The sequence below is a fragment of the Nyctereutes procyonoides genome, unplaced genomic scaffold, assembly GCF_905146905.1.
Source record: "Nyctereutes procyonoides isolate TBG_1078 unplaced genomic scaffold, NYPRO_anot_genome, whole genome shotgun sequence".
Lineage (NCBI taxonomy): Eukaryota > Metazoa > Chordata > Mammalia > Carnivora > Canidae > Nyctereutes > Nyctereutes procyonoides.
In genome coordinates, this window is record NW_026575135.1 from 7,304,885 (window position 1) to 7,332,839 (window position 27,955).

Sequence of the window (27,955 nt, forward strand, 5' to 3'; positions counted from 1 at the left end):
CAACATGGGGCTTGAACTCTTGATCCCAAGATCAAGAATCACATGCTCTACCAACTAAGCCAGCCAGACTCCCCAGTCCAGTAAGATTTTTGATAGTATTTTTCACTGAAGCAGGAATCACTTAAATAATCATCTGGTTGGGCAGCCCGGGTGGCTCAGCAGTTTAGCGCCGCCTTCAGCCCAGCGCCTGATCCTGAAGACCGGGGATCGAGTCCCGCATTGGGCTCCCTGCATGGAGCCTGCTTCTCCCTCTGCCTGTGTCTCTGCTGCGCGCGCTCTCTCTCTCTCTCTGCCTCTCATTAATAAATAAATAAAATCTTTAAAAAATAAAAAAATAAACATCTGGTCATTTCTCTCAGTTAATGTGAGTCCAGAGCCTCTGGAAAAATTTCTCCTTAATAAATATGTAGAAAAATGGGGTGCGTAGGTGGCTCAGTCAGTTGAGCATCCAATTTGATTTCAGGTCAGGTCGTGATCTCAGGGTCATGAGATTGAGCCCCACATTGGGCTCCACACTCAGCTGTCCCTAAGCTAGTTGTGCTAGAATCTGAGATTCTCTCTCTCCCTCTCCCTACTTGCATGTCGCTCTCTCGCTCTCTCTCTCTCTCTCTGTCTCTCTAGAAGGAAGGAAGGAGAGCAGAAGAGAGGGGAGAGGAAGAAAGGGAGGAAAGAAGAAAGGTTGGGTTCAAATCCCAGCTCTACTGCTTAACCAGCAATGTGAATAAGGGTAAGTTTTTTAAACTTAAGCCTTGTTTTTTTTTCAGCTGTAAGACAGTTGTAATACCTATCTCTTAAGAGCTGTATAAAAATTGATAAGAAAGAAAAACCACCTAGGTCAGTGTTGGGCACATAAAAATTATCTAGTTCAACTCTTTAAAAAAAATCATTTCTTAGAAATATGTTCCAACCCACTAAATCTTACATCACTTGAATTTCTCCTCTATTGATGCTTTCATTTGTATCAAATATTTGCTTATTCTTCCAAGTTACATCTGTAAAGGCTACCAGTGTTAGGCATTTGCACATAACTGAACATATCCAGTCACTGACATATGTAAGCAACCAGAATTGCCATCTTAGGAGACCTTCCATTCGACATTACCTAGAATACTGAGATGTGACAAGGTGACTGTGTCACTAAGTAAGAGACATTATGTGACTATGAATTCAATACAGTACTAACAAGGGTAAAATCATGGAATTCTCGAAGAATTTTGCTTCTTTGCACTAAGAAAATGAGGGTTTCTCCTCAATTGCTCTTTCCCTTCAAAAAGAGCCGAAGCATCCCACATGTAACCTAAGAAGCCTTGGGGTCAGCACAACTAGCTAGGGACAGCTGTAGGCTAGCCACATCTGCTCAGAAGGGAGTTAAACAGGCTTCACATACAGAGGACATGCAACATTGAAGGACAACTAAGATGGCACAAAAAAAAAAGGGGGGGGGGACCAGATGACAGAAGTGAATAAAAACCAGATGAAACTTCTCAAAATCAAACTTAATTTCAAGTCACAGGAAAGAAATTAAGCATTCCAAAGGCGAAAGAAGAGCAGAACAAGAGAATAAATATTGTACTATATTAATCACAATAAGGAGCTCTTTTGTCTTGGCCAAAATATATTCTTAAATCAACTGTAGAATGTGGCTGCATTTTCAGGCTTAGCAGCATGAAACCCACATGACTATAATTAATGTAATAAATCATGTTGTGGAATTTTCTACAGAATCTGACAGTACTCAGTGATATACTGCTTATTAGAGACTGCAGAGATTTCTCCTCTACTTTTTTTTTTTTTTTACTATTATACTGCCAGAGACACTGAATCAAGAGGACTTTCTGATGGGTCTGAAATATCTTCAGCTAGTATAATACATTAACTATAGAGTGAGCTGCTGCCTTCAGACTTTCATATATTAAACATCATATACAATTTCCCAAAAGAACTTTATTTTTTAGTTCTCACTTTGCTGGGCTTAAGGCAGCTGTAGAAGATACAGGTATTCATTACTTAAGTGATATTTACATTTTCTAGTTTTCGATCATGAAGTCACAGCTTTACACATATGGCTTTCCTTCTGAGTTTATTCTATGGTGACTCCATTAGTACACAGCACAGAATACTACTAAACAGGCATTATTTCATCAGCCTACATATGTTCTTTCATTGCTTTCAACGTCTGAGTCTTAAGTAAAATTTTATTGGATATTAAATCATTTTCAAAAGTAAAAATTACTCCTTGTACAGTTCAGGTACTCAGCCATGACTGCATATCACTTCAGTGAATTCACATATCCTTAAATATGCTTTGCATAAATTTAGGAATATCTAAAGTTTAAAAAGCAGTTGGTTTAAAGAGTATTCACATGAGAAAAAAGTTATGTATATTTCCTCTAATAAAAATGATTTTACTAGTTTTATCATGAAAGCAGTATGTGTTTAATATAAAATTTTTCCCCAAAAAATAAAGGTATAAAGAAGAAAGAAAAACTGTCCATAAATCCATCATCCAAAGGTGGCCACTGGATATACTGTGGTGTATATCCATCTGGTTTTTAATTTTAATTAAAAGTAGGCCTCTTTAATCCCCAAGGGTTTAGGTTTAGTCTGTTCCATCTTAATTATACACTTCAGTTTTCTTTTGTGATGTATTTTTATTTTTCTCTAGAAATACTGCTTTGTCTCATGTTCAAGAGGAAAACTACTGTTAACACAGTAATGCCTGGTTAACTTACTATTTCTGACATATTCCCGTTGATCATCTGAAATTACAGATTTTAAGACCTGAATAAGAATTTGGCATTGGATTTACTATCTATGGATGACACATGCTTTCTTTCTTAGCTATTGAGAATTTCCTACGTCTATTCTTGCCCCTATCCAAACTGTTCTCCACATAGCAGATTGAGTTTTCCCAAAAGAAAGCAGAAGAAATGAAAGTTACCTCTTTTTTCTTTCTAGAAATTTTAGCATTTGCATATTTACTGTGACACTCAACAAAAACACATTTGTACCTTAACATGGGGTAGGCATTGTTTTAGGCATGTCTGTGTATGTCTCCTCAAGTGTTTCAATACTTTGATTTTCAACCCCTCCTTTATGGAGACAGTTAGATAGTAAAAGCAGATGGAGATTGGGACTAGAAAAAAAGAGAAAAAAAAAAAGTCTTGGCAATGAAGTTTTTGTAGAAATAAAGAAAACTGAAGGAAGGTTGCTGTAGGTCCTAAAAGGACTCCTAAGTGCTAAGAGAGAGAATGCTCAAATGTGCAAGAGAAGCATCAGCATGGCCAGTGACCTCGATAGTTAACAGCATGAACCTGGGAACCAGAATGACTCAGTCAGAATCCCAACTCTCTCACCCTCTTACTCTGTGACCTCCAGCAAGTTCAACTTTTTTTTTTTTTGCCTTAGCTTCTTCATCTGTAAAATGGAGTTAATTATAGTCCTAACTTCATAGAGCTGTGAGAACTGAGTTACCACAAGTAGTCAGTGAGATAATAAGCACCCTGTAAGTATTGGCTATTTTTATTGCTATTTTGCATGTAGTAATCAAAGAGAGTTAACAGCATATAACTCTACCTATGAAGAAAAATAATCATCACCATTTGTTAATAGCTCATCAGTATGTCAGTCAGAACGGAGTATTTGAAAAGCACTTTTCATGAGTTTGCTAAAATGTTATGGCTAAAAACAAACAAGCACAGATATTAGGTAACATCTGATGAATTTAAGAAATAAAATGCTAAACCACAATACAAATAATTATAAAAATTTTGTTAAAAAAACACTATGATTAGAAACCAGGTCTTCCTTTAAATTTATATTCAATTTATAGGCCTGCATATCTTAATTAGCAAGGCTCAAATGTGAAGGCATCTTCTACTGAAAATGAATAATAAAGTAAAAAACACAAAGGAATTATTAATCAACTTGAAACAAAAGATGTATGGCATATAATGCAAAAGAAAACAGATAACACATAAAAATAGAAATGCAGAAAACTAATAAATTACCTCCTTTTTTTCTTAGTCTATTAATATTCATTAAATTCCATCCAAGAAGTAGTAATTTAATGGATAGGAGAATGCTAATTTCTCTAATTGGGTCAGTGGGTAAAAACAAAACATATTTTTGAAAACTTCATTATAAAATAAAAATTATTTTTCTACATGGATTAGCTTTCTATTACCCATTTATAAGTGTAGGAAAAACAGAAAAAAAATTTTTCTTAATGATGGCTTTTCATTACACAGAATAATAATTTAGCAGCACAAATTTTAACAGTATAAAGGTCTTAAGAAGTTAGTGATCTAGACACGAAAAATATTATGTAAACTATAATTTTAGGCATTATTTTTAAGGAATATGTACCAAACTCAAAAGTCAAATTCACACCAACAGCACATTCTTAGATGGTAAGGATTCCTTATTTTTTCTGCTGAATGAAGTTAACAGGTGGAAAATTAAGTAATACTTTAAGTTAATTTTTAAAAACATTTCTGGGGGATAGTGCCTGAGTGGCTCAGTAGCTCAGGGTGTGATCCCAGGGTCCTGGGATCGAGTCGGGCATCAGGCTCCCCACAGAGAGCTTGCTTCTCCCTCTGCCTGTGTCTTTGCCTCTCTCCGTGTCTCTCATGAATAAAATAAATAAAGTCTTTAAAAAAAAAAGTTTCTGGGGGTAGGAAGGAGTAATTTCAGCAAGATGCCTGAATAAGACATCCCTTACTCATTCCTATAAACAATAATTTGGTATCCATACGTGGACAAAAGTGTATTTGAGGGAGCTTAGGGACTGAGTGGGAGATTTTGAACCCAAGGACGGCCATTTTGAAAAGGCAAGTTCACAACTAGGTGGCTGTCTCACCAACCATGGTCCTGACCTGACTACAGATCCTCAAACAGCTCCATACCCCTGAAGACTCAGCTACAGCTCCATGTGGCTTTAGTTCTGTCACCAGCACCAGATGCGATGCGAAGGGACCCAGGAGAAGTCTTGCCCACATGCACTAGGTAATAGGCATACAGACCCTGGTACATGATGTGGACCTTGAAGTAGCCTGTAAAGCACATCCAGCCTCTTCTTGGCTGTGGTCAGGAGCCTGTGGAGGTAAACCCTCCAAACTCTGTCAGACTGTAGATTCTGAAAGGCCCTGTAACCAGGAGCCAGCTGGTTCTAGTTGTAGCCTGAGAACAGTCCAGCTGACATAGGGACCTGACAGGAGACACTCCCATCTGTGCCTCTGAAAATTCCAAAAGGGTCCTATACTTGGCTCTAGCCCTCTGACAGCTGCTGTTTGCCAGCAGTCCTGCAGGTCCAAGGACATATCTGCAAGTCCAGAGATTCAGAAAGGGCTCAATACTCAGCTCCAGTCTCTCAGCCACAGTCTATGAGTAGTACTACTGGTCCAGAGAATCTGCAGGTGACACTCCTGTCTGCACCGCCAAGATATCCTAAAACAACTCTATACTCAGCTCTAGCTCCTTTTGCCACAGACAGGGAGCAATGTAGTCTATCCAGGGACCTGGCAGGAGACACGCCCATTCGTGCCTCTACAGACCTTGACCTTACCTATGGAACTGGAAACAGCACTGGAGATCTTCTAGGCCATGGTCCAGGGTCAGTCCTGCCAACCCAAGGACCCATCCTGTGACCAGGCTGGAGTTTTTCTAGGGACCTGGTGGAAGCTACAATTGTCTGCATACCCAGTTAATAAGGCCACTGTCTTAAGACCTAACTGTGGATCCTAATGTGGACCTTTGTCCCAGCACTACCCTACCAAACATGTATGCAAGACAGTCCCATCCACTCAGGGACTGGACAAGATTCACACCTCCTGAACCACTGATAACATGAATACCAACTGCAACCCTACTATAACCCAGCAACAGCCTCATAACTGTTCAGTCCAGCATGATTGTGATTCTGGAAGTAATCCTACCAGCCCAGGGAACAGGAAAAGATCTTTACTTGCTGAAATCAGTCTGTAAAAACTAGAAGAGGTGTTTGTTCCTTCAAATGTACAGACAGTGCAAAGCTACAAGATTAGGAAGAATCAGGCAAATATGACAAAGAAATTAATAAAGAAACCAAAGGAAACTAATAAAGCTCCCCAATTGGTTTAAAAAAAAATGAAGATCTATAATTTGCATGAGCAAAAATGCAAAATAATCATCTTAAACTCAATGCAATGCAAGAGAACACAAACAACGAAACAGGGAAACAAAGCATGAACAAAATTAAGTTTAAGAAACAAATAGAAACCATGAAAAAGAACTAATCAGGAACCCAGGAGCTTAAGAGTACAGTAACAAAAGTGAAAAGTTCAATAAAGAGCTTCAAACACACTTGATCATGCAGAAGAATCAGTGATGTTGACAGATTATCTGATATTAGCCAGTTAGAAAAAACAAAAAGAAAATAATGAAAAAAAATAAAGCATGTGTGAATTATGTGATACCATTAAGTGAATGAACATTGCATCGTGGGAGTTCCAGAAGGAGAAAAGAGAAAGAAGAAGAAAGCTTGTTTAAAGAAATAACAGCTGAAAATCTGCCAAATCTTGTGAGAGATATAGACATCCATGTACAGAAAGCTCAAAGGACTCCAAGCAAGATTAACCTGAAGATTATTCCAAGACCTATGATAATCAAAATGGTAAAAGTCAAAGACAAAGATGGGGTGCCTGGTTGGCTCAGTTGGTTAAGTGTCAGACTCTTGATTTTGGCTCAGGTCATGATCCGAGGGTCATGAGACAGAGCCCTGTGCAAAGCTCTCTGCTGGGTGTAGAGCCTACAAGATTCTTTCTCTCCCTCTTCCTGCCCCTACCGCACCTCTTAAAAAACAAAAAAAAATTTTTTTTAGTCAAAAATATTTTTTTTAAAGACAAAGAGATCTTTTATTTTTTAAAGGATTTTATTTATTTTGAGAGAGAAAGTGTGCACGCGTGTGGGGGGTGTGGACAAAGAGAGAATCTCAAGCAGACTCCACACTGAGTATGGAGCCTTACTTGGGGCTCAATCCCACGACTGTGAGATCATGACCTGAGCTGAAATCAAGAGTGGGACGCTTAACTAACTGAGGCCCCCAGGTGCCCCAAGACAGAGTTTTTTTAAAGTGGCAAAAGAAAAACTATGTTTAACAGCTTCCAGGTAACCACACATGGAATCATGAGGTCCTAGAGCACAAAGGGGCTGCATCCAAGATAGAGGCCACTCTGTGGAACAGGCTCTGGGCTTAAGGACAACTGCAAGGGAGTGTGACAGTGAGAAGATCAGTCTCCTAACCATCCTACTGCTCCACTCTCACCTCCTTAAAAAACAAAAAACAAACAACTCCCCCTCCCCACACACACAATTTTTGCTTAAGGAAATTGAACCCAATCACCCAGTTGCTATGGGAAAGCCACAGCCTCTATTGTGCACGCTGGTGCCTGAGACTTGTCTTTGGAGGCCTTGCTGAGCAAGCACCAGCTCTCTGCCCATGCTCTGTAACTAGAGTCCTGCCAATCAATACGTCCCACATACTTTTCACTCAGGAAAAGGCCCAAAGTAAGCAAACTTATTTACACAACTGCAGAAGAAACCAACACCAGATTCCTGTCCTGTGTTCTTAAACGTGAACAATCCGACCAGGCATCAGAGGAAAACTGGAAGCAATAAAGAGAAGGATGAAGAAAAAAGAACAGAAAAACTAAAGGAGAAGATAATCCGAGGACAGAAGATAACTCTTTAAAAATTCGTAATTGAAATTCGGAGAGATTAGAGAAATTATTTTAACTATAATCCTTGTAAAAGGAACAAGTACTAAAGAAAAAGTTTTAAAATTCATAACAGAGGAAAGGAATTTTCAGTGATTTAAAGGCTCAGAGTTTACTTCCCACTTATCCATCCTTGGGAAATTATTTGATGAACTCCAGCAAAATGAGAAAAAAGAGGGACATGTGAAATCTAAGAAACTGAGGATACAACCTAGAGAAACCTCAGGGTAGTGTTAAAACATTTAGTCCAAACTGCAGCACAGAGACTGAGGCCCAAAATGGAAATCTTGGGAGAACCACACAGATATAATAATGTCACACTGCTCTTCTGTCAAGAAATGGTACCAAAAGTTTTAAGAAAACACACACACAAAAACCCCAAAACTAGAATAATACCATATTTCACTGATTGTAAGATGCATTTCTACATTTTAATATCTGTGAAACTTGTCTCACAATTCCTGGGAATTACAGTTTCATTGGTAACATGCTTTTTCTTTCTTTGTGGAATATAAAACAATGGTATATTTTACTACCAATGACATTTCAGATGCAAGAAATACGGTAATAATAATAATAATGCAACACACTTATTGAGGGCTTACTCTCTGTTCCAGGAATTGTTCTAAGTCTTTTACATGTATTAAGTCATTTATGCATACAACAACCCTTAGGAACATGAACATCCTCCTTTCAGTATTCCAGAGGTGGTGAAATTCATTAGGATGAAAAGAGATTCAGTTTTAGAACACTAATACCTATGAACAATATTCATACTATCAAAGTAACATAAATGCTGTTGTTGGTTCTTAATGTTTAGAATCAACCTACAAATAGAGCAGGAAAGACTTGGGCACATGGGTTGCTCAGCCAGTTGAGTGTCCCGCTCTTGGTTTCTACTTAGATCATGATTATCTTGGGCTCCTAGAACAGAGCCCCTAGTTGGGTTTGGGGCTCAGTGAGGAGTCTGCTAGAGATTCTCTCTCCCTATGCCCCTCCCCCACCTCACACATACGTATCTCTCCCTTTCTAAAAAGAAATGAATCCTTTTTTTTTTTTTTAAGGCAGGAAAAGACTCAGTTATGGCCACCAAAGACAATGAAAAAAAATTGACAACTTTGTCAGGTTAAGAAGATGATTAGAAGGAAGGTGACAACAATGGAAGGATAGGAACACTAAAATCTTCAGTCTTAGGTTGAGAAAGCATATTTTTTTTTCATTATTTTTATTTTTCTGTTGATTACTTGTGTATTTTAATAGCCTAAAAATAAAATACTGAAAGGTTAATGAAAATAAGTTAAATTCTCATCATTCATAACAAGGAGTCTGTAGGCATTTTCTCAAGTTGATAAATCAAGAAATAGAAGTATAAACAATGTGTTCAGAATTTTGGAAAGAATTGAACATAGAAGGGCTCAAATGAAGTTTCTCTTGAAGAATGGGATTATGAGGTGATGAGAGCTAAGGTAAAAGACGGCTAATGTGTAGCAATATTTTCTTACTGACTGCCACATACGTGTAATTACCTTGATAAAACTATAGAAAATTGAAAAAGGCAATAAAAAGTGTTTGCCTAAAAAATTAATACTATAGATATAGTAAGGCTGTACTGAGCAATCACTATGTGTATCATTACTATGTGAAGACCGCAATCTAACTAAGGTACATCAATCATTAAATCGGACTTACTTGATTATAAATCTGATCACTCTTCTCAACTAAAATAAAGCTTAAAATCACCTTGTAGTCACAGAAGCATAATTTATCATTTTCACTACGTTATGTAAGTACTTTCTCTGGTTCTAATATACTCAAGGGAACACAAGCCATTAGTTACATAAATGGGATCTAGATTGAGAGAGAAGTTATTCCTGGGTCTACAATGCAGGGGATCACCTGCACTCTGCCCATCCCTACTGAGACCCAAGGTGGTCAGGCAGGAAAACATTTAAGGAGACGTCAGGAGCTACTGCTTCTCTGAGGAAATCAGATGATGTTTCAATCCTGGCAACTGAAACAAAGACTTCAGTGCTCTAACACGGACTTTTCTGCACAGACGTTGTACATTATTTCTCTCTTCAAACCACAAGGAATGAATACCAAGACTGGAAAATCAAGGTCAATGCCTCTTCAATTCTGAACTTCCTAGAAGCCTTAGTCAAATCCAAATTTACTGAAAGAAAATTACACGCTGAGGTTTATAGCTATTTGCCATCTGCTGTATTTGGGTATATTTTGCATATCTGGAAGTCTCAATTATATTTGCGTGAACATTAAATACATAACAGAGCTCTTATTTCATTTGTATAATAAAAATGCCTTTATTTAAGAGAAGTATAAGTCAATTGGGAAGATTTTCTTATGAAGTATTAAGACAAATTATATTTTAAAAGTATGTGTAGGATACCTGGGAGGCTCAGTCAGTTAAGCATTTGCCTTCAGCTCAGGTCATGATCCTGGGGTCCTGAGATCAAACCCCATGTCACACTTCCTGCTCAACAGGGAGTCTGCATCACTTTCTTCCCCTACTCCTCTATCTCGCTTGTGTTCTCTCATTTACTCTCTCTCAAATAAATAAATCTTTTATTTTTTTTTTATTTTTTTTTAATATTTTTTATTTATTTATTTTTATTTATTTATGACAATCACACAGATAGAGAGAGAGAGGCAGAGACACAGGCAGAGGGAGAAGCAGGCTCCATGCACCGGGAGCCTGACGTGGGATTCGATCCCGGGTCTCCAGGATCGCGCCCTGGGCCAAAGGCAGGCGCCAAACCGCTGCGCCACCCAGGGATCCCTAAATAAATCTTTTAAAAAACTATGTGTAAACACTAGAAAAAAGCTGATAAAAGTGAATTTCCCAGAACATTATGCATTTGTACAAGAGAGCACTTAGGTTGAATTTTTTTTTTAATTCTGCCTTTTGGAAAACTAGTAAACAATTACACTTTTTTTCCCCAAGATTTTATTTATGTGAGAGACAGAGAGAGAGAGAGAGAGAGAGAGAGAGAGAGAGAGAGGCAGAGACACAGGCAGAGGAAGAAGCAGGCTCCATGCAGGGAGCCCAACATGGGACTCGATTGCGGGTCTCCAGGATCATGCCCTAGGCTGAAGGCAGCGCTAAACCGCTGGGCCACTGGGGTTGCCCAACAATTATACTTTTAATTGTTAAAGACAGACCATTAGTTACATGAAAAAATAAGCAATAACATAATTTTTAAAAATATTTTATTTATTTATTCATGAGAGACACAGAGAGGCACAGACATAGGCAGAGGGAGAAGTAGGCTCCCTGTGGGGAGCCTGATGTGTGACTTGATCCTAGGACCCCAGGACCATGCCCTAAGCCCAAGGCAAGCGCTCAACCACTGAGTTACCCAGCATCCCACGATATTATAATTTTAATATAACTAGGCTCATGTTATGTACAGGTGTGTATAAAGTATTTCAAATAAATGATGTGGAATGGGTTGTCTGTAGTCTCTGCACTCTTCCATCTAAGACTCACCTATCATTTACCATAGTGGTTTAATTGTTCATTTAACCACATTTAACCATGTATCATCCTAGAAACAGCCTTCATAAATGTATTATCTAAAGGCAGCAAATTTAATCTTACAAAGTCATTTAAAGTTGAACAGCATCTTGGTCCAGAAAATATTTTAAACAGCTTTTTTTTTTTAATTGCTGTTTTGAGAAGGCTAGCATTAGAATCTCTCTCATTAGACTATAGGCAATATGACAACAGGAGCCATGTTTTTGCCCTGAATGTTGGTGTACTAGTGGCACTCAACTTGAATTTGGCTTTTCATAGCCTTCCAATGGCTGAATGGACAAATGAATGGTCACGGCATGCTTCAGAACTCCAGACACTGTTTTATCCTACATGCAGAGAATTATGACTTCACTGTAGGTATCTGTGTTCTGAAAACTTTTAGTGTCACTAAAATAGTGCTATGCCTTTGGACAAAGAATATGAGGGTAGCAACAGACATCTCAAGTGGCCAGACACTCAGAGTAATCAAGGTCTGTACTTTCTAATCCCTGAAACATCAACCTCTGTATCTCCTCTCCAATGCCTTTATTGTTATATCATGAGCACTTACTGCCATCTCTCACTGGAATCACTATAATACCCTATAAAACAGCTTGTGTCCCAGCCTCTACTTCCCCACGGCCATCAGTGTAATCTTCAAAGATAATGAATTGTGTCCTCTGTTCCCCATGTAGGACATTTGTGACATCACATGTATAGCCCTTCATGGGAGGCTCCAGCCTATCTTTCCAGCAGCCAAACTCTACTGACCTCTTGGAAACCTACTCTCAAGCCACACTCATATGCATGCTTCCTTAAGCAATCTGCAAATGTTCATGCCCAAATGTCTTTGCTCAGGTTGTTCTGTTTACTTGAAATATTCTTCCCTGCAAACCATAAGGCTGTGTCAACTGCTCCTCATGTGTTTTTCACTGCATTTCATTTATTTCTTTTCTATGCACTTGGAATTGAAGTTGTTGGCTTACTGGCCTCCTTCTGTAAACAATGCTATTGTGGGGACAGGGAATTTGACATTCATCTTTGTATTTTCATCACCTCTGTCATATAGTTGATCCTGAAAAAAATGTTTGATAAAATACAAGTGCAAGTGACTTGGCCAGATGCTTAGCAGAAAAAGAGACCAAGACTAAGACTGGCTCCTAGTATGATGAATCCTTCTTTTGTTTAATTTATTTTTTATTTTTTTAATTGTTTTTTTGAATCCTTCTTTTAAACCCTGGTTTAAAAATGATTCTCGGAGAAAATAAATTACATCTCTAAGATGTACTCTAGCAGCCTAAACTTTGGTTAAGTGATAGGCAGAACCTGAAAATGAAAAAAGGGGAAGGGGAAACAACTGGAGGTATAGGCTATTCCTATCCCAAGACAAGCAGGGGTAGGTGCACAGCAGTGACTCAAAGCCTCTGAGTTACCAACTCAGAATTGTAAGTAAGCAGACAGCTACTTTCTTTGTGCCTATTTCCCATCAGTAAAATAATGAAAACAACCTTATTCTCGATAGAACTCAGGTAATGTTATTTTGGAAATAAAAGTGCTAACAGAGAGCACCTTGGGGAGGATTTTTGGATGTTTTTTATTTATTCCAGTAGAAAAAATTGAAAAAATTCCCATGACAGCATCCCATTATAATTGTAAGGAAGAAAGCCATAGTGTCAAAATTTGTAAGAATAACCCCGAAATTCTTTGTTCATAAACAAGTGCGCTAGAAGATAATGTTAGTCAAGTTTCCTTTCTTACAAAAAAAAAAAAACCCTTCTATACTCAGTAATAACAATAGTGTCATAATATCCTCACCTCATAAATACTCCACAATCAATTTTGTTTCATAATCTATATTTATTTTAAGATTTTATTTGAGAGAGAGAGCGTGAGAGCACAAACAGAGGGAGGGGCAAAGGGAAAAGTAGACTCCCTGGTGAGGCAGGAGCCTGAGGCGGGGCTCATCCTGCCACCCTGAGATCCTGCCCTGGTCTGAAGGCGGACACTAAACCTTAAGGACTGAGCCACCTAGGTGCCCCTATAATCTATATTTGAAAAGTAATCATGTTTTAAATATACAGAAAAGTATACAGAATAATATGAACGTATGTTTACCATGAATCAGAGGGCTTTGTATGGATTAACATAATCCTTATAACCAACCCTATAGAATAAATAATTTTCTTCATTTTACAGATGAAAAGGCGACACCACAAGTTAAGTAACTTGCCAAAGTCACCCAGAAAATCAGTGGCAGAGCTGTGATATGAATCCAGGCAATTGCGTGTCTGGATTTCCATAATTAAGCAGTGCACTTATGTTGTCTCTTATATAACACAATTCATGTTCCTATCATTCAGATTTAATACATGTTATTACTTTGTCATATTTTTTACATGTTTTTGAAAGAAAATGTTACAGATACAGCTCAAGTTTCCTGTGTACCCATTCCCATCCCCATTCCTCCCCAAAAGCAACCACTATCATCTGTGTCATCTCCTTCCATGTTTCATAATTAATTATTCATGGGGGGGTTGTTTGTGTGTGTGCGCAAAGTATAACAACAATATACAGTTAATATATTTTAAGACATGGGACTCTTATTCTGCAACTGTGTTTTCAAGATTTATCTACATTAATAAATGCAGATCTGGCTGATGCACATATTACACTGAAAAATATATCATAATTTATTTCTCTATTGATACACTGAGGTTTTCAATTTTTTTAAAATTTGTTATCACAAAGTTGCAATGTACACCCCTGTATGTCCCTCCCTCCCTCCCTCTACATACATATATACGTTTCTCCACGGCGAATGCCTAGAAACTGAATTCCTAGGTCGGATGATATGCATATCTTTAATTTCATTAAATATTATAAATTGCTCTCCAAATTTATATTCCCATGAGCGTTTCATTTTTCCATACTTCCAACACTTAGGAGAGTTAAAATTAATAATTTTTGCCTTTCTGATGGTACCTCATTGTTGCCTTGTGTTCCTCTGATTACCAGTGAGATTGAGTATTTTTCTTTTTTACTTATTTATTTATTTTGGGAGGGCAGGGCAGGGGGTGAGGGAGAAAGAATCTGAAAGACTCCTTCCTCACTGAGCACAGAACCTGATGCAGGGCTCAATCCCATGACCTATCAGGTGAAACCAAGAGTCAGACGCTTAATTGACTGAGCCACCAGGTGCCCCTAGGTTAAGCATTTTTCATGTTTACTAACCACATGGGTTTCCTCTTATTAGAAGGGCTTCTTCATTTCCTTATTTCCCTACCAGACTATTTGACCTTTTTCCTACTGATTTAATATATATTGTATATGAATATTTTTGGTTACGTGCATTAAAGTCACCTCACAAATGATTGCTTGTCTTTTAACTTTGTTTATGATATCCCTTGTCCCAGCTAAGACTTTTACTTAGACTTTTATTTTAAGGTTGTCAGCATTTCCAATCTTTTCCTTTATGATTTGTGCCATGTTTTAAAAACTCTTCCTGACATCAAGGCTATTTTGCAAGATTTCCTTCAGATAGTTTTAAGTTTTATGATTCCACATTTAGATCTTTAAATGAGATCTATTTTCATGTCTGATGTGAGACAAAGATCTAATTTTATTTTGTTACACATGGGTGACCAAATGTCAATACCATTCATTGATTGGTCTATCCTTTTCCCACTAATTCAAGATGCCATCTCCTTCACATACAGTTCCCATTTATGTGCAGGTATGTTTCTGGGCTCTCTATCCTGTTCCATTGCTCTTCTTTTCTATCTTTATGTCAGATCATTCCATTTTAATCATTATAGCTTTATAAAATGGATGTAAATTATGTTATGTAAGTTATAATGGATTTTCATTACTGCTTTGGCAAAACTATCTTTGTAAAAACTTAAATACTTTGAAAAGACATGAAAATATAGTCAATCCTTTTTTTTTTAACAGAATGACTGTACTTAATCATATATCTCCTCCAACTACTTCTCCAACCCAGTGTAGAAAATAAAACTAAAAATTACTAATTTAAAACCAAATCTTTTATCTTTTCTAAGAACTACATTGCAGGAAGGAAGGAGTGTTTACCAGCCAGGGGCTAAAGACCACCAATCTCAGCTCCTTAACCTCATAACTAACAGTTTTCTACTGTGCACGATAAAACCTAAGACAGCCCCCACCACTCCACTCTGACAACTGCCCTTTGATCAGTTGGGGAGGAAGGGCTTTGCAACTCTTGGGTAGAGGAGATCCAGTGACACTCAGGAAAGTCAAGAGTTGCTGATCTTCAAGTAGAGAAACAATGATACTCTGTGATACTTAGGGACGGATGTAAGGTGCCATCTAAGAGGCTAGGGGAAGGGATGCTGATCTTACATATCTGAAAGGGTGCACAGTGTTCAGTAACACATAATTTCATCAAGGTTTCAACTTGCTCTCTCTTCTTGTGGACATGCAGTCCCATATCACAACCAGAGAGAAGGGCTTGATTTTTTCCACTGCCCAATTAGGTGAGTAGAGTAATGAAACAAGGTTATTGTTTTTTAGATGAGGCTGCTAATAGCAAGCAGTGACTCCCAAAGACTCCTGGACCCAGGTACATAATTTTTCCCTAAGATATATTCTCATGGTCAAGAAATTACCAACACAATGATCACACTCATACCATGTGCAAGGCACTGGAATTAAAGAAAAGGACACTGTGTAGTTCCATTAAAGCCTTCTAAGGCAGTAAGGGAACATGAATAAATCAGGTTAAGTAACTAGTACATTAACTTTCTTCTAAGAGACCTAATGAAATAAAGCTCACTCCCCTTCACCATATCTTACAAAACTTCTGACATTACCACCACCACCAACAGCAAATCAAGGGCAAAAATATACAAGGAGAGGAAAAAAAATGGATGGTAAGAAGGAAGAAAAGAAATGAAAGGTATATAAGATTATAAAAAATGTCAATATCCAGGTTTCCTAATCTTCCTTATTTGGGCTACCTCCAGGTGATTTTGCTGTTCAATCCCTCTGTCAGAGACATCAATTTAAGAAATGGTAAAGAAATAAAATAGATCATTTCAGGAAATAGTACCATGTGAGTTCATGTGGAAAAATATATGCCTAAGGGAAAACTAATAATTCAAAATTAACTTTTAACAAACATTTAACATAGTAGTAAGAAGTTCCAACTGGGATTTCTCTCATTTCCCAGAACTGCCTTTTAAAGTCCATAGCTGAAAGCAAAGGTCCTAAGTACTTCCTTCCCCTATGCTAGGTTCAGGGAATATGGTAACCTGTGCTCTAACCAGTCCCCACAAGGGACATATTTCAGCAAAAGCTCCCACTGGGAAGGGAGGGGAGGTTTAGTGTGGGGAGAAGCTATTGCTACCCTCACCATCCTTTGGATTACTTATCAGTTTGTACAGCAAGATATCATACAATACAGGGCATCCTGGTATCAGTGGTTACTTACCAAAGGGATGTCATTAATTTTAGCTGAAAATACGATCTCAGTGACAAAAAGAAAATTATTTTATTTTTCATGCAACATCGAGGAGAGGTTAACACCTTTCCTGGGTTTAGTCGTTAAATTCTTCCAGACTCTTTGTTTAAAACAATGAAAGCCCAGTTTAGCCAGCTTAGACAGAAAAGAATTTAATAAAGGCCACAGAATTTATAGAGCACCAGTAAATCAGGTTTGGAGCTGTCCACAAACAATGCCCCGACCCAACACAGGTTTGCTCTGGTGGAGTCAACAAAGCCACCAAACTCCAGCGACAGCCTCTAAGGTTAGAACTACTGCAGGGATGCTGCTCCTGCTATCTCTAGAAATTGCAAGATTTGCAATTTGCAAAATAGATTCTTTTAGGTACTTCTGATTAGAGTCTGATGTGAGTGCATCTGATTGGTAATGCCTAAGGTCACAAGACTGTGCCCTCATTGAAATATATACTCTGAATCCAAGTTTTTGGCCTCTCCGATAGGGAAATACAGATGCACAAAGGAAGGAATTCCCACACACAGGAAGAGTGTTCAATGTTACTGGGTGGCGGGATGGAGTAACAATGTGCCCCACAATATGGGTCCTGCATTCCCTGTATCACTGCTTCTCAAGCTTCAATGTGCATACAAGTTATGTGGAGATCTTACTAAAGTGCAAATTCTGATACTTTGGCTCTGGGGTAGGGCCTGAGATTCTGCATTTCTACTAAGCTTCCAGCTGATAGCGGTGATACTGTTCCACGGACCATTTTCTAGTAGGCTGTAACTGCATGAGATCAGAGTCTACTTCCTACTTAAAGAATATTGGGCACAGCCTAATAATGGCGACAATGAAAAAACTAAATATTAAATAAATATTAAAAATATTAATATTGGTGGAAACTATTATTTGCTGAATGTTTATTATATGTCAGTTATTCTTTTAAACTACATTTTTGCATTTGGTCCTCAAACAATCCTACAAGACAAGCATTATTATTACTTTACAAATGAGAAAACTGTCTCAGGAAAATGAAATCACTTAGCTAAGTTCACAAGGCTAACAGGAGGTAAGACTGGGAATCAACCTAGGCATATCTGATTTCAAATTGTGAGTGGCCAGTCTCTACTATCTCAATGCCCAGCACTGCCTGACATATCAATCTTAAGAAAACAGATTTAGTTGGGGCATCTCGGTGGCTCAGTCAGTTGGGCATCCGACTCTTGCTTTTTGTCTCAGGTTGTGATCTTGGGGTCATGATCTTGGGGTCATAGGATTGAGCCCCATGTGGGGCTCTGCACTGAGCACAGTCTGCCTAAGATTCTTTCCTCTTCTCCCTTCTTTCCCCTCTGTTTCTCCTCCTACTTGTGTACACATTCCTTCTTCCTCTCTCTCTCTCAAATAAATAAATAAATAAATAAATAAATAAATAAATAGAATCTTTAAAAAAACAAATTTAGTCTTGTTCTAGCTTGCAAAAAGAGACGTATATTTCTTGTGGAATAAACCACATATATATATATATGTATGTATATCCATACATACACAAGCATATTCATGTTTCTATCCCTTACATTATTAGAACACTGTTCTAGTATATCCTGTCCTTGAATGACATAAACATCTCTGATCTGCCCACATAAAAAAAAAAAAAACTTAAATGCCCAAAACAAAAATATATATAAGTGGCAGTCGGTATCTCTGGTTTGCTGTCCCTTCCAAAATTAGGACCTAGAATGTCCTTGGAAGAACCCCTCCATCCAACCTCCAACCTCAGCTATGTAGTTTATGTAGAACTGGTCTCAATACCATTTCCAGGTGGGGGTCTAATGCCCTAAAGACTGATTCAGGGGTTAATGGGAATGTTGTGACATAAGTTCCATCTACTGTTAGACATGAATCCTAGTAGCACTTAGCAACCACCTTGAGGACCATGCAGAAATCAAGTATCTATAGAGAGAACTAATGTCCAGGAACCTAAGGTAAGAAATGGCAAGAAAGAAACTAGACCTTCTTTAATCTTTACCTAAAAGTTTGTTTTAAGATGTTTCCTTGGACCATAAAGCAATTTATTCTTTTTTAACTTATTTTAACTCAGGTTTTGCTTTTGACAAGAGAAACCATTGTTTATGCATGTCAACATAGACCAAACAACTAGAAATAATACATGACTTAATCAATTTTTAAAAGCTATTAACTCAATTTTATGAGGTTTCAAAAACTACTGTATTAAATACTTTAAATTATACCCTTCTTTTTCTATGAATGCATTTTATTTTGTATAAAATCTAATCAAATAGCAGGATGCCAGGCTGGCTGAGTTGGAGCATACAACTCTTGATCATCCAGTGATGAGTCTGAGCCCCATGTTAGGTGTAGAGATTACTTTAAAAAATAATAATAATCTTTAGAAAATATATAATAATACAAAAATTAGAAAAGGAGATCAATAACAACAGAACTGAAAATCTAGAAATGGACCCAATTATAAAAATGTGATGCATAAAGCAATTCAGTAGTGACTGAGAATTATTCAATAAATGATGCTAGAACATTTAACCACCTGCAAAATCCAAATGAAGTGAGGTTCCAATCCAAAAATATATTCTGGCTTCAGAGCTAAATGTAAAAAAAAAAAAAAAAAAACCACAAAAAAAGAAAAAGGAGATGGTGGCGGGGGAGGGGCAGTGGCGAGCAGCGGCAAGGGGAAAACCAAAAGAGAATCAGAGGAAGATATGGGTAAATAGTTATCTGATTCAAGGAAGGGAAAGGATTTCCTTAGCAAAATAACCAAATGCAGATATGATGATAGCTATCTATAAATAGAGGCTAAAAAGTATAACTTCCATAAAAATTAAGAAAATTCATCTCAAAAAATGCCATCAACAAAATTACTTTAATTACACCAAAATTATTTTAATGGTAAAGAGGGAAATATATTTCCAATATACAAAATAGGCTATGAGTTAATATTTCTAATATATAAAAAATACATATAATTTATTAGAAAAACTAAAGGTGTGTATTTTCAGAAGAAAAAAACATATTACAAACTTGATAAGCAAAAGTTGATTGCTTGCTACTATAAAACTTCTGGGGAAAAGCTGATAATAAAAGGGGTCCTTGCACAAAATCATAAAGGAAGTCATGTGTATATTTCTTAAATATATAAGAAATACAAGCAAAAAACCCTGACTCACAATGCAAGAGAGATTTAAATTTATGACTAATGTCCCAAATTTACATTTAAAAACCTCAAAATTTAATGGAATCTAAGCCACTGGGGAGATAGTCAATAATTCTTTTGATAATATGTCCTCTTTACTTATTACTGCTTACTAGGATTTGGGCTAAGCAGTATAACAGGGCTGACATGAAAATTAGTAATTTTATCCATACCTTGATCAACATTTTATCACTTTGTGAGTTTTGTTTTAAACATAAATAAGGACTTTCCACTAGGAGAACAGAATTTAAGTGGCAATAGAAAACTAAACAAAATGAAACAATTTCTCTTTGTGTCTAGTTGACTCGTCATTTGTCAGATTATTTATTTTAAAAATGTTATTCAAAGACATGCAGTATTTCTACAATAATTTGATAAAGACTCCAGCTTACACAACATCTGTTTTAACAAGAGTACCTGATTTTGCTTTCAGCTAGTTCTTTCAAAAGCTTTCTTCTAAAAAAATAAAAAATAAATAAAAAAGCTTTCTTCTTTGCTTAATCCAAGTACACTTTATAGATTGAGTAAGGTCCATCTGTACATATTCATTCACATACATTTGGATGTGCTGTATTCTAAATTTAAAAAAGTCTATGTTTAGAATGAAGATTATCTACTATAATAAATGTGCAAAACAAACAATTAAAACTGTTAGAGGACAGACCCTAATTTGGGCTCTATAGAACAGGTAAATTATAAGTTAACTTTATAAAACTCCCATAAAAGAAAAATGTCAGTTTTGTTCCAATGATGTCCCTAGTATAGAGATATTTCTAGTAAGCTATTTGTATAAAGAAATAAAAATAGTATTTCTTTAAAGCTAATAATATCTTAGCAATATAATACCTTCCAAAGAAAAATGGATCAAAACATCAGGATGATTCCTTAGGAAATTCCCATTACCAGTGACTCATACTGTTTTTCCTTAAAGGTTCAACTCCAAGCCAAACCAATTCTCTTTGCAAGAGTAAAGCTAAATCAAAGTTTATGATTATATTCATTATGTGCTATACTTGGCCATACCTGCTTTTTATAGCTATTATAAAAAATTGCAATTTCAAAAAAAAAAGTGCAACTTCATTGAGAAGGAAAAAACCTAAGAGAATGTAATCTATACAAAAATAAATACATTAAAATATTTCTTTTACAAATAGGCTGAATTTCTTTCCCAAAACAATTACATAATAAGATATTCATGTTTTGTTTAGTAAAGGGCCTCAATGTTTCATTCACTACCCACTAGGCAGATGCAATGAAATCTGGGGTGAGTTAGTGGACGGGGTAATAAATAGTATTACTAAGCTGTAATAAGTTAGTAGAAGGGTGCTGGGGTAAGTTCGTGGAAGGATGTGTAATACAACAGTCTTACTATAACCTGTTTTGGTATCCTGGACCACTCTGCAAAAAAATACTGTTCTGAATTCTACCCTCAAATATAAAGTAAGTGAGAATATAGAAAACTCTGTCAGGGGGATCCCTGGGTAGCTCGGTGGTTTAGCGCCTGCCTTCAGCCCAGGACATGATCCTGGAGACCCGGGATCGAGTCCCACATCAGGCTCCCTGCATGGACCCTGCTTCTCCCTCTGCCTGTGTCTCTGCTTCTCTCTCTCTCTCTCTCTCTGTGTGTGTGTGTGTGTGTGTGTGTGTGTCTCATGAATAAATAAAATCTTTAAAAAAAAGAAAAAGAAAAGAAAAAAAAAGAAAACTCTGTCAGGCTGTCTCCTATTTTATTTAAAGGGGGGGGGTGTAACACATAAATAAATAAACCAGATAAAACTTTAAGTGAAAAGTACTACTTCTATCCTATATGCATGAAGAGTCAGATTTCCTACCTCGTACAAAGACTAACCAGCCTAATAAAAAAAAAATGTCTAAATTATGCCGAAGACCATACTGTTAAAAAGTTCAACATCGTTAGTCACTAAAGTAATGGAAATCAAAACCACAATGAGATACTACCTTCATGTACCAAACAGGATAAATACCATTTTTCTAATGGAAAATAACCAAGTATTGGTCAGTATGTTAAGAAACAGGAAACTTCTTACATTGCTGGTGATTTTTAAATGGTAGAGCTACTTTGGAAAACAGTCTGGCAGTTCCTCAAAAAGGTAAACATAGAGTTATCATATACACTCAGCAATTCCACTTCTAGGTAGTTGCCCAAGTTAAATGAAAGTATATGTCCGCTCAAAAACTCGTATACGAGTGTTATTAGCATTACCCATGATAGTCAAAAAACAGAAAAAAACCCTCAATATCCATCAACTGATGAAAAGAAAAACAAACTACGGTATATCCATATAATGAAATATTATTTGCCAATAAAAAGAAATTCTGATACATACTACAATGTAAATTAACCTTTAAAAAAAGTATGCTGAATGCAAGAAGGCAGTCACCAAAGGCCACATGCTTTGATTCAATTTTTATGAAATGTGCAGAATATGTAAATCCATAGAGACATAAAGTAGGTCAATGGTTGATGTGCTGGGAGGAAAAAAGAGGGATGGCTAATGGGTATGAGTTTCTTTCTGGGGTAATGACAGTGTTTTGAACTAGACAGTGGCGATGGTTGTACAATTCTGTAAATATACTAAAAACCACTGAACTGTTGTATACTTTATAAAAGAGCATATTTTATGGTATGTGAATTATATCTCAGTAAAGCCATTATTTTAAAAAGAAAGAAAAATGAATAAACTGAAAAGCATAGTTTTTTTTTTGAAAAGCATAGTTTTGAATCAGGATACGAATATTTTCATTGTATATTTTATTAATAATACCAAGACTGCATCAATAAAATCATAAATTGCATAAAGGCACAGGTACTGTCAGCTTCTAGGAAACTTTTCCCAAAATACATGACTTCCTTGAGAGGGATTAAAATGAAACAAACCAAAATGTGCCACAAATTTCTTTCTATATATTCTGTTCTGTATGTCTGTTCATTCTTGTCCATGTTTCTACTTCTGGCTTATTAGATTTGAATAATGAACCCAAATGCATGACATCGAAGCCTCTCTATATAGTAACAGCCCACATTAAATAAATAATGCATGTTAGAATTACAGAACATTAGAATGTCAAAATTAGGTAGAGACTTCATACAATTATTTCCCTCTCCTCTCAATCCATTTCAGTCAAGCCCATATATTCCAGTAATGCAAGTTATTGGACTCTTAATTGTGAGATAAAAGATAAAATACGTCTAGAATTATTCGTTGCTTTTTAAAACACTTGTTCTAAACTGCTGCACCCACTAAAATGAATAGAAAGGCCAAGTTCGTTCAGACAAATATATAATAATGGAGAAACACTAGTTCTATCATCATTGTATGCCTAACCCAACATGGTATCATTTTGGCTTCAAACAACCACCAAATGCTTTGATACTGATAGGAGAGGATAAACTTTTTTTTTTCAAAGATAACATTAATATACAAAAATTATTCAGCTTGGGGGACCTTAGTGTCTCAGTCAGTTACGTGTCCGACTCTTGGTTTTGGCTCAGGTCATGATCTCAGGGTTGTGAAATCAAGTCCTGCATCAGGCTCCGCACTTGGCACGGAGTCTATTTGAGATTCTCTCTCTCCTTCTCTCTGTCCCTACTCCCACTTGCACACTTTTTCCTCTCTAAAATAAATAAAATCTTTAAAACATCAAAAAAATGGAAATTATTCAGCTTAAGATCAGATACAGATCTTAAATCTAGCCATGCAATATCAACAGCACAATCCTACAGCTGTCCTCTCAGCCCAATGAATTTCCTTCAGAGTATCACCTGGATGGAATAGATTTCATTATTTCTATCTTTCTGAGAGTAATAAAGGCCTGAAAGCTAGCAAAGCGAGCCAATGGTTTCAAAAGTACTGGCGGCGCAGAATTCTCTGATGTACATGGATGAGGGACCCTGTCACCTCATGTGCCATACCTGGTATACACTGTGCTGTGGCCTCAGTGGTTATGGTTGGAGCGACTGGGGGCTGTTGCTGACTGGAACTCACTTCTGGCTCTGTGTTAACTGAGGGAGAAAGAGCTACCTCACAGGAAGAGACCTGGCTGGGCAGATGGGGCAGGAACTCTTCAGAAGCAACTTGGTCATCCTGTCCAGGCAGCTGCAGGGCAGACAAAGGGATGCTGATCTGTTTGTTAGGATGGGATGTGCTCACAGGCATCTGCATAGCCACCTGCTGGTTGGTGCCATGGGCACCAGGGGGTCCTCTGTTTGGTGAAGCCAGAGATACCCTGGCAGTCTTCTGGACGATTGGTCTGGACATGACAGAGGGGGATGCAGACACACCATGTGGGTCTAGCTCTGTGCCAATGGCAGATGTTACATGGGGAATCAGCTTGGCTGACCCTATACAAGAGGGACCAGCATGAGTCTGAGGCTTGGGTTTTGCCATCTGTGTCAATGACAGGGCTGGTCCATCTACCCCTCCAGTCAGCTCTGCATTCGCCACAATATAATAATCTTCGGGAATTTCTTGTTTGATTTTCTTAATGATGACATCATTGCTGCATTCATCAACCATTTGAGCCTGGGAGCTGGAATGGAGAGAAGATGGGACTATTCCAGGCCTTTTTCGAGCAATGCTTTGAGGCCTTTGGGTTTGGGGTTCAAAGTCACTATCCTCATCTGTAACAGAAGACTCACAAACCATGTCAAACAAGGTGTTTTCATCTTCATATTCTTCAACAGCTTCATCCAGTTCAGAGGGCTCACTGCAATAAGAGAAGTCACAAGAGTCTCTGGTCCGATTACAGTCTAGCTTCGCTTTCACTGGTCTCCCAGGGTACCTTTCAACAGGGCTAGTTTGTGTCTCTGATGGTACTCCAATTATACTGGGACTATCAGAGTTAAAACTTCTGTTATCCTGGAAACAGACCCTCTCTTGGGACCCAGCTCTGCAAGTAGCTGTCAGGGGCCAGTGATAAGCATGGCCAGCACTACAGCCCCACATTGCTGTGAGGTTCCCATGGGAACCTTCCGAAAGCAAGTGTTTCAGGTTTGGGATGAGGCTGCAAATGGTCCCATGGCTGTGGGCCCAGCTGACCAATTTGGACAGATTCTCAGATGAAGTATGAAGGCAATCCTCCATGTTACAGGATCAGCAGTGTCTTTCCTAAAGGGAAATAATCAAAATAAGAAGCCATTATTACCCAAGATAGTCCCAAACCTCCATTACTTCAATTTCCTTGAACTATGATCATGTGGCATAAAAAAGAAACATACTTCAAAACTGTTATCTAGTTGATGTCACTGCCCATGAACAGAGACTTACAGGGAAAAGTAAAAAGCAGTGATGCCTTATCGCTGTGAGACAAGATTTTTGTTAATTTTCTTTATTGTTATAATAATACTTGCCTAAAAAATACCTGCATGAGGAAAAAAAGTGGGAAAGAAATAAAAAACTATCGAGCATTTAAAAAGAGGCGAGCTTTTTCATGGTATATTTTACTTCCAAAATCACAAAAGAGGGGCCTCTAAGTCAGCCCCTTAATAATACGTTGTGTGCATTATCTATATTAACCAAGGAAGTACACTTCCAACTTTACCCTCTGCAATCAGAAACTTCATTACTAAAGTCAGAAGCATGAAGGCTTAGGTCCATTCTAGGATGAGGCACAGAAGGGAAGTCAATCCTCTCCTGGGCACCAGAAAACAAATGATGTAACCGAGAGTCCAAGGAGAGAATGAAATGCTGTAGTGGGGAAGAAAAGTCTTTAGCAGGGAAGGGAGAATGGGCTAGGAGGAAAGCCACTACAGGGTACCTGCTGGGGTCAGGGGCACAAGCAGTCTGCAGACCAGAAGCAAGGGTGAGTGGGCCAGGTGCCAGGACTCTAACCAAGTGTTAGGAGCAGGCATTCTGCCTCTGTGCTGTCTGAAATTCCTGAAATAGTGCCTTTCATCTAACAATCTGGAGGTCAGAGATGTGTCTGGTTTATTCCACTTCTGAGCTTCCTGGGCACTCAAGGATAACCAGCTACCAAATAGGAGTAAACCATTTGTAATTGGGTGGAGCTCAAAAAGAATCACTTGTTATGTGTCCTTGACTGGGTAACACTGAGGACAACATGATGGGCAAAAAAAGTAAAATGGGACATGTAGAGTCTGCATATGATTAGAAAGGTCAAGGAAGTTTCTGATAAAGGGGAGATCCTGGGGAGAATTGGGTGGGGGGAGGAACGAGGATCTTGATGTATTGTTTAGTCTGTCCTGTTCATCTGTAGCTGTGAGTGACAAGTGGTGCCTCAATGTGGGTGGGCTCTGCACTAAGGTGTCAAGATCTAACTGTCATGTCAGGTGGCCGTACAAAAGGGCACATCTGAACCTTCATGGCACCCCATCAGCAGTTAGGTAAACTCAAATCCTTTCACATGTTATGAGGTGTCTGTGATGTGTCATGGCCGCCGTCAACTCCTCAAGCCTCATTTCCTACTACTATGGGCTTTTCCCACATTTCTAATGGTCTCCTCTAAACAGTTTCTCATGCCTACTGGGCCTCTAAAAATTTGTTCTTTGGCTTGATATGCAGCCCTCTTCTTTTTTCATTTGGAAAACCCTTTCAAAACTGGACTTGGGACTGCCTCCTGTTGACGTCTTTCTAGACCTCCTTTCAACCTCAGATATTTATTTAGATTCTCTTCACTTGCACTTCTATCATCTCAAGAGATCTCCGTTTCTGTTATCATTGACATCTTTGTCTCCCAAACCTGCCTGAGAATTCCCTGAGGACAGAAACCATAATTTTTAATTTTTTTGTTTATTTAAAAAATTTTAGTATAAAGGGCTACAATTTTTCATTCATCGATGAGGATCTAGTTGGGGATAGAGATATTAATATGATATGATCTGTTCCTGAGACCTTATAATCTATTGATGATGATAAATAAATGAATGAATAAATATATAAATACTGGCAGTGCCATCAACACTAACAAAATAAACATTTAAGACCCTCAAGTAAGAAACATGACATTTCCCTATCACTTTTACTATTATCATTGAAGGGAACAGAGGATTTTCTCCCCAGTGGTATAACCAAACCACAGCTGTCTTGTGCATAGGAGAGTAATATACGAGCTACCACATTTTATGAAGCAGCACAGTAAAAGGAAAGAACAGTAACTGGTGTAGAAGTTGGGAATTTCAATTCTAGTCCTGGAACTGATGTCTATGGCCTAAGACAAGTCTAATTACCTCTAAGCTAATATGTCAGGTCTATATGATCTTCATGTTCCCTTTATACTTTAGGAATTTAGGGACGTTTATATGCCTTGCATATAACTTTAAAGTAAAAATGCAGGTAAAAGAGAAAGGCTGGTACACTTAGGACAATGAGCACTGAGTAATGTATAGAATTGGTGAATCACTATATTGTACACTTGTGTATTAAACTAATACAATATTGTATTAGTTTCAAGCGTACTGGAATTAAAATAAAAAACTTAGTTAAAAAAAGACTGAGGTTTCTAATGTTTATTTTTTAAGCTTTCTTAATATATCTACTTAATTTGTATGGCACAGACTATTTGCCTACCTAGTATCTATTCTTTTTCCTTACAGAGCGTCCCAATTTGTTGAGGCAGCAATATGCTTACCTAAAACACATTTCCTAACTTCCCTTGAAATAGGAATCGTCACATGACACAGTTCTGGCCAACAGTATATAAATAAAAGTCACTGAGTGGGGGTTGTGAAAGCCCTCAAAAACAGACTTGTTGAATTTTTGCCTTTTTGCCTTTGTCCTTCCCTTTCTTTCTTCCTGGAACAAGGACATGATGGCTGGAGCTCTAAAGGCCTTGTTAGGAAGATGAAATAAGAACTTCAGGATAGAAGAGAAGAACCAGAGGTCCTGGCTTGGGTCCCTGTTGACATCATAGAACCACTGCATCAACTCTGAACTATCTAGGATTCTTCGTTACATAAAGAAAGATAATGCCCTGATCTTGCTAAA

The 27,955-nt window shown here is 37.6% G+C and overlaps 1 protein-coding gene and 1 long non-coding RNA gene across 3 annotated transcripts in view; one reads left to right on the forward strand and one right to left on the reverse strand.

Annotated features, from left to right (window-relative positions):
* Positions 1-27,955, reverse strand: part of KIAA1958 (KIAA1958 ortholog) — a 153,685-nt gene that overhangs the window by 56,298 nt on the left and 69,432 nt on the right. For both annotated transcript variants that reach the window (XM_055302206.1, XM_055302204.1), the window contains exon 2: positions 23,926-25,120. In XM_055302206.1, coding sequence (XP_055158181.1) covers positions 23,926-25,096 — 1,171 coding nt within the window. In that variant the 5' untranslated portion in view covers positions 25,097-25,120. The remainder of the gene's footprint in view (positions 1-23,925; positions 25,121-27,955) is intronic.
* On the forward strand, positions 668-27,837 carry LOC129494947 (uncharacterized). Its single transcript, XR_008661432.1, has 3 exons — positions 668-727; positions 15,838-15,886; positions 27,774-27,837. It is a non-coding gene; the product is annotated as an uncharacterized LOC129494947 (long non-coding RNA).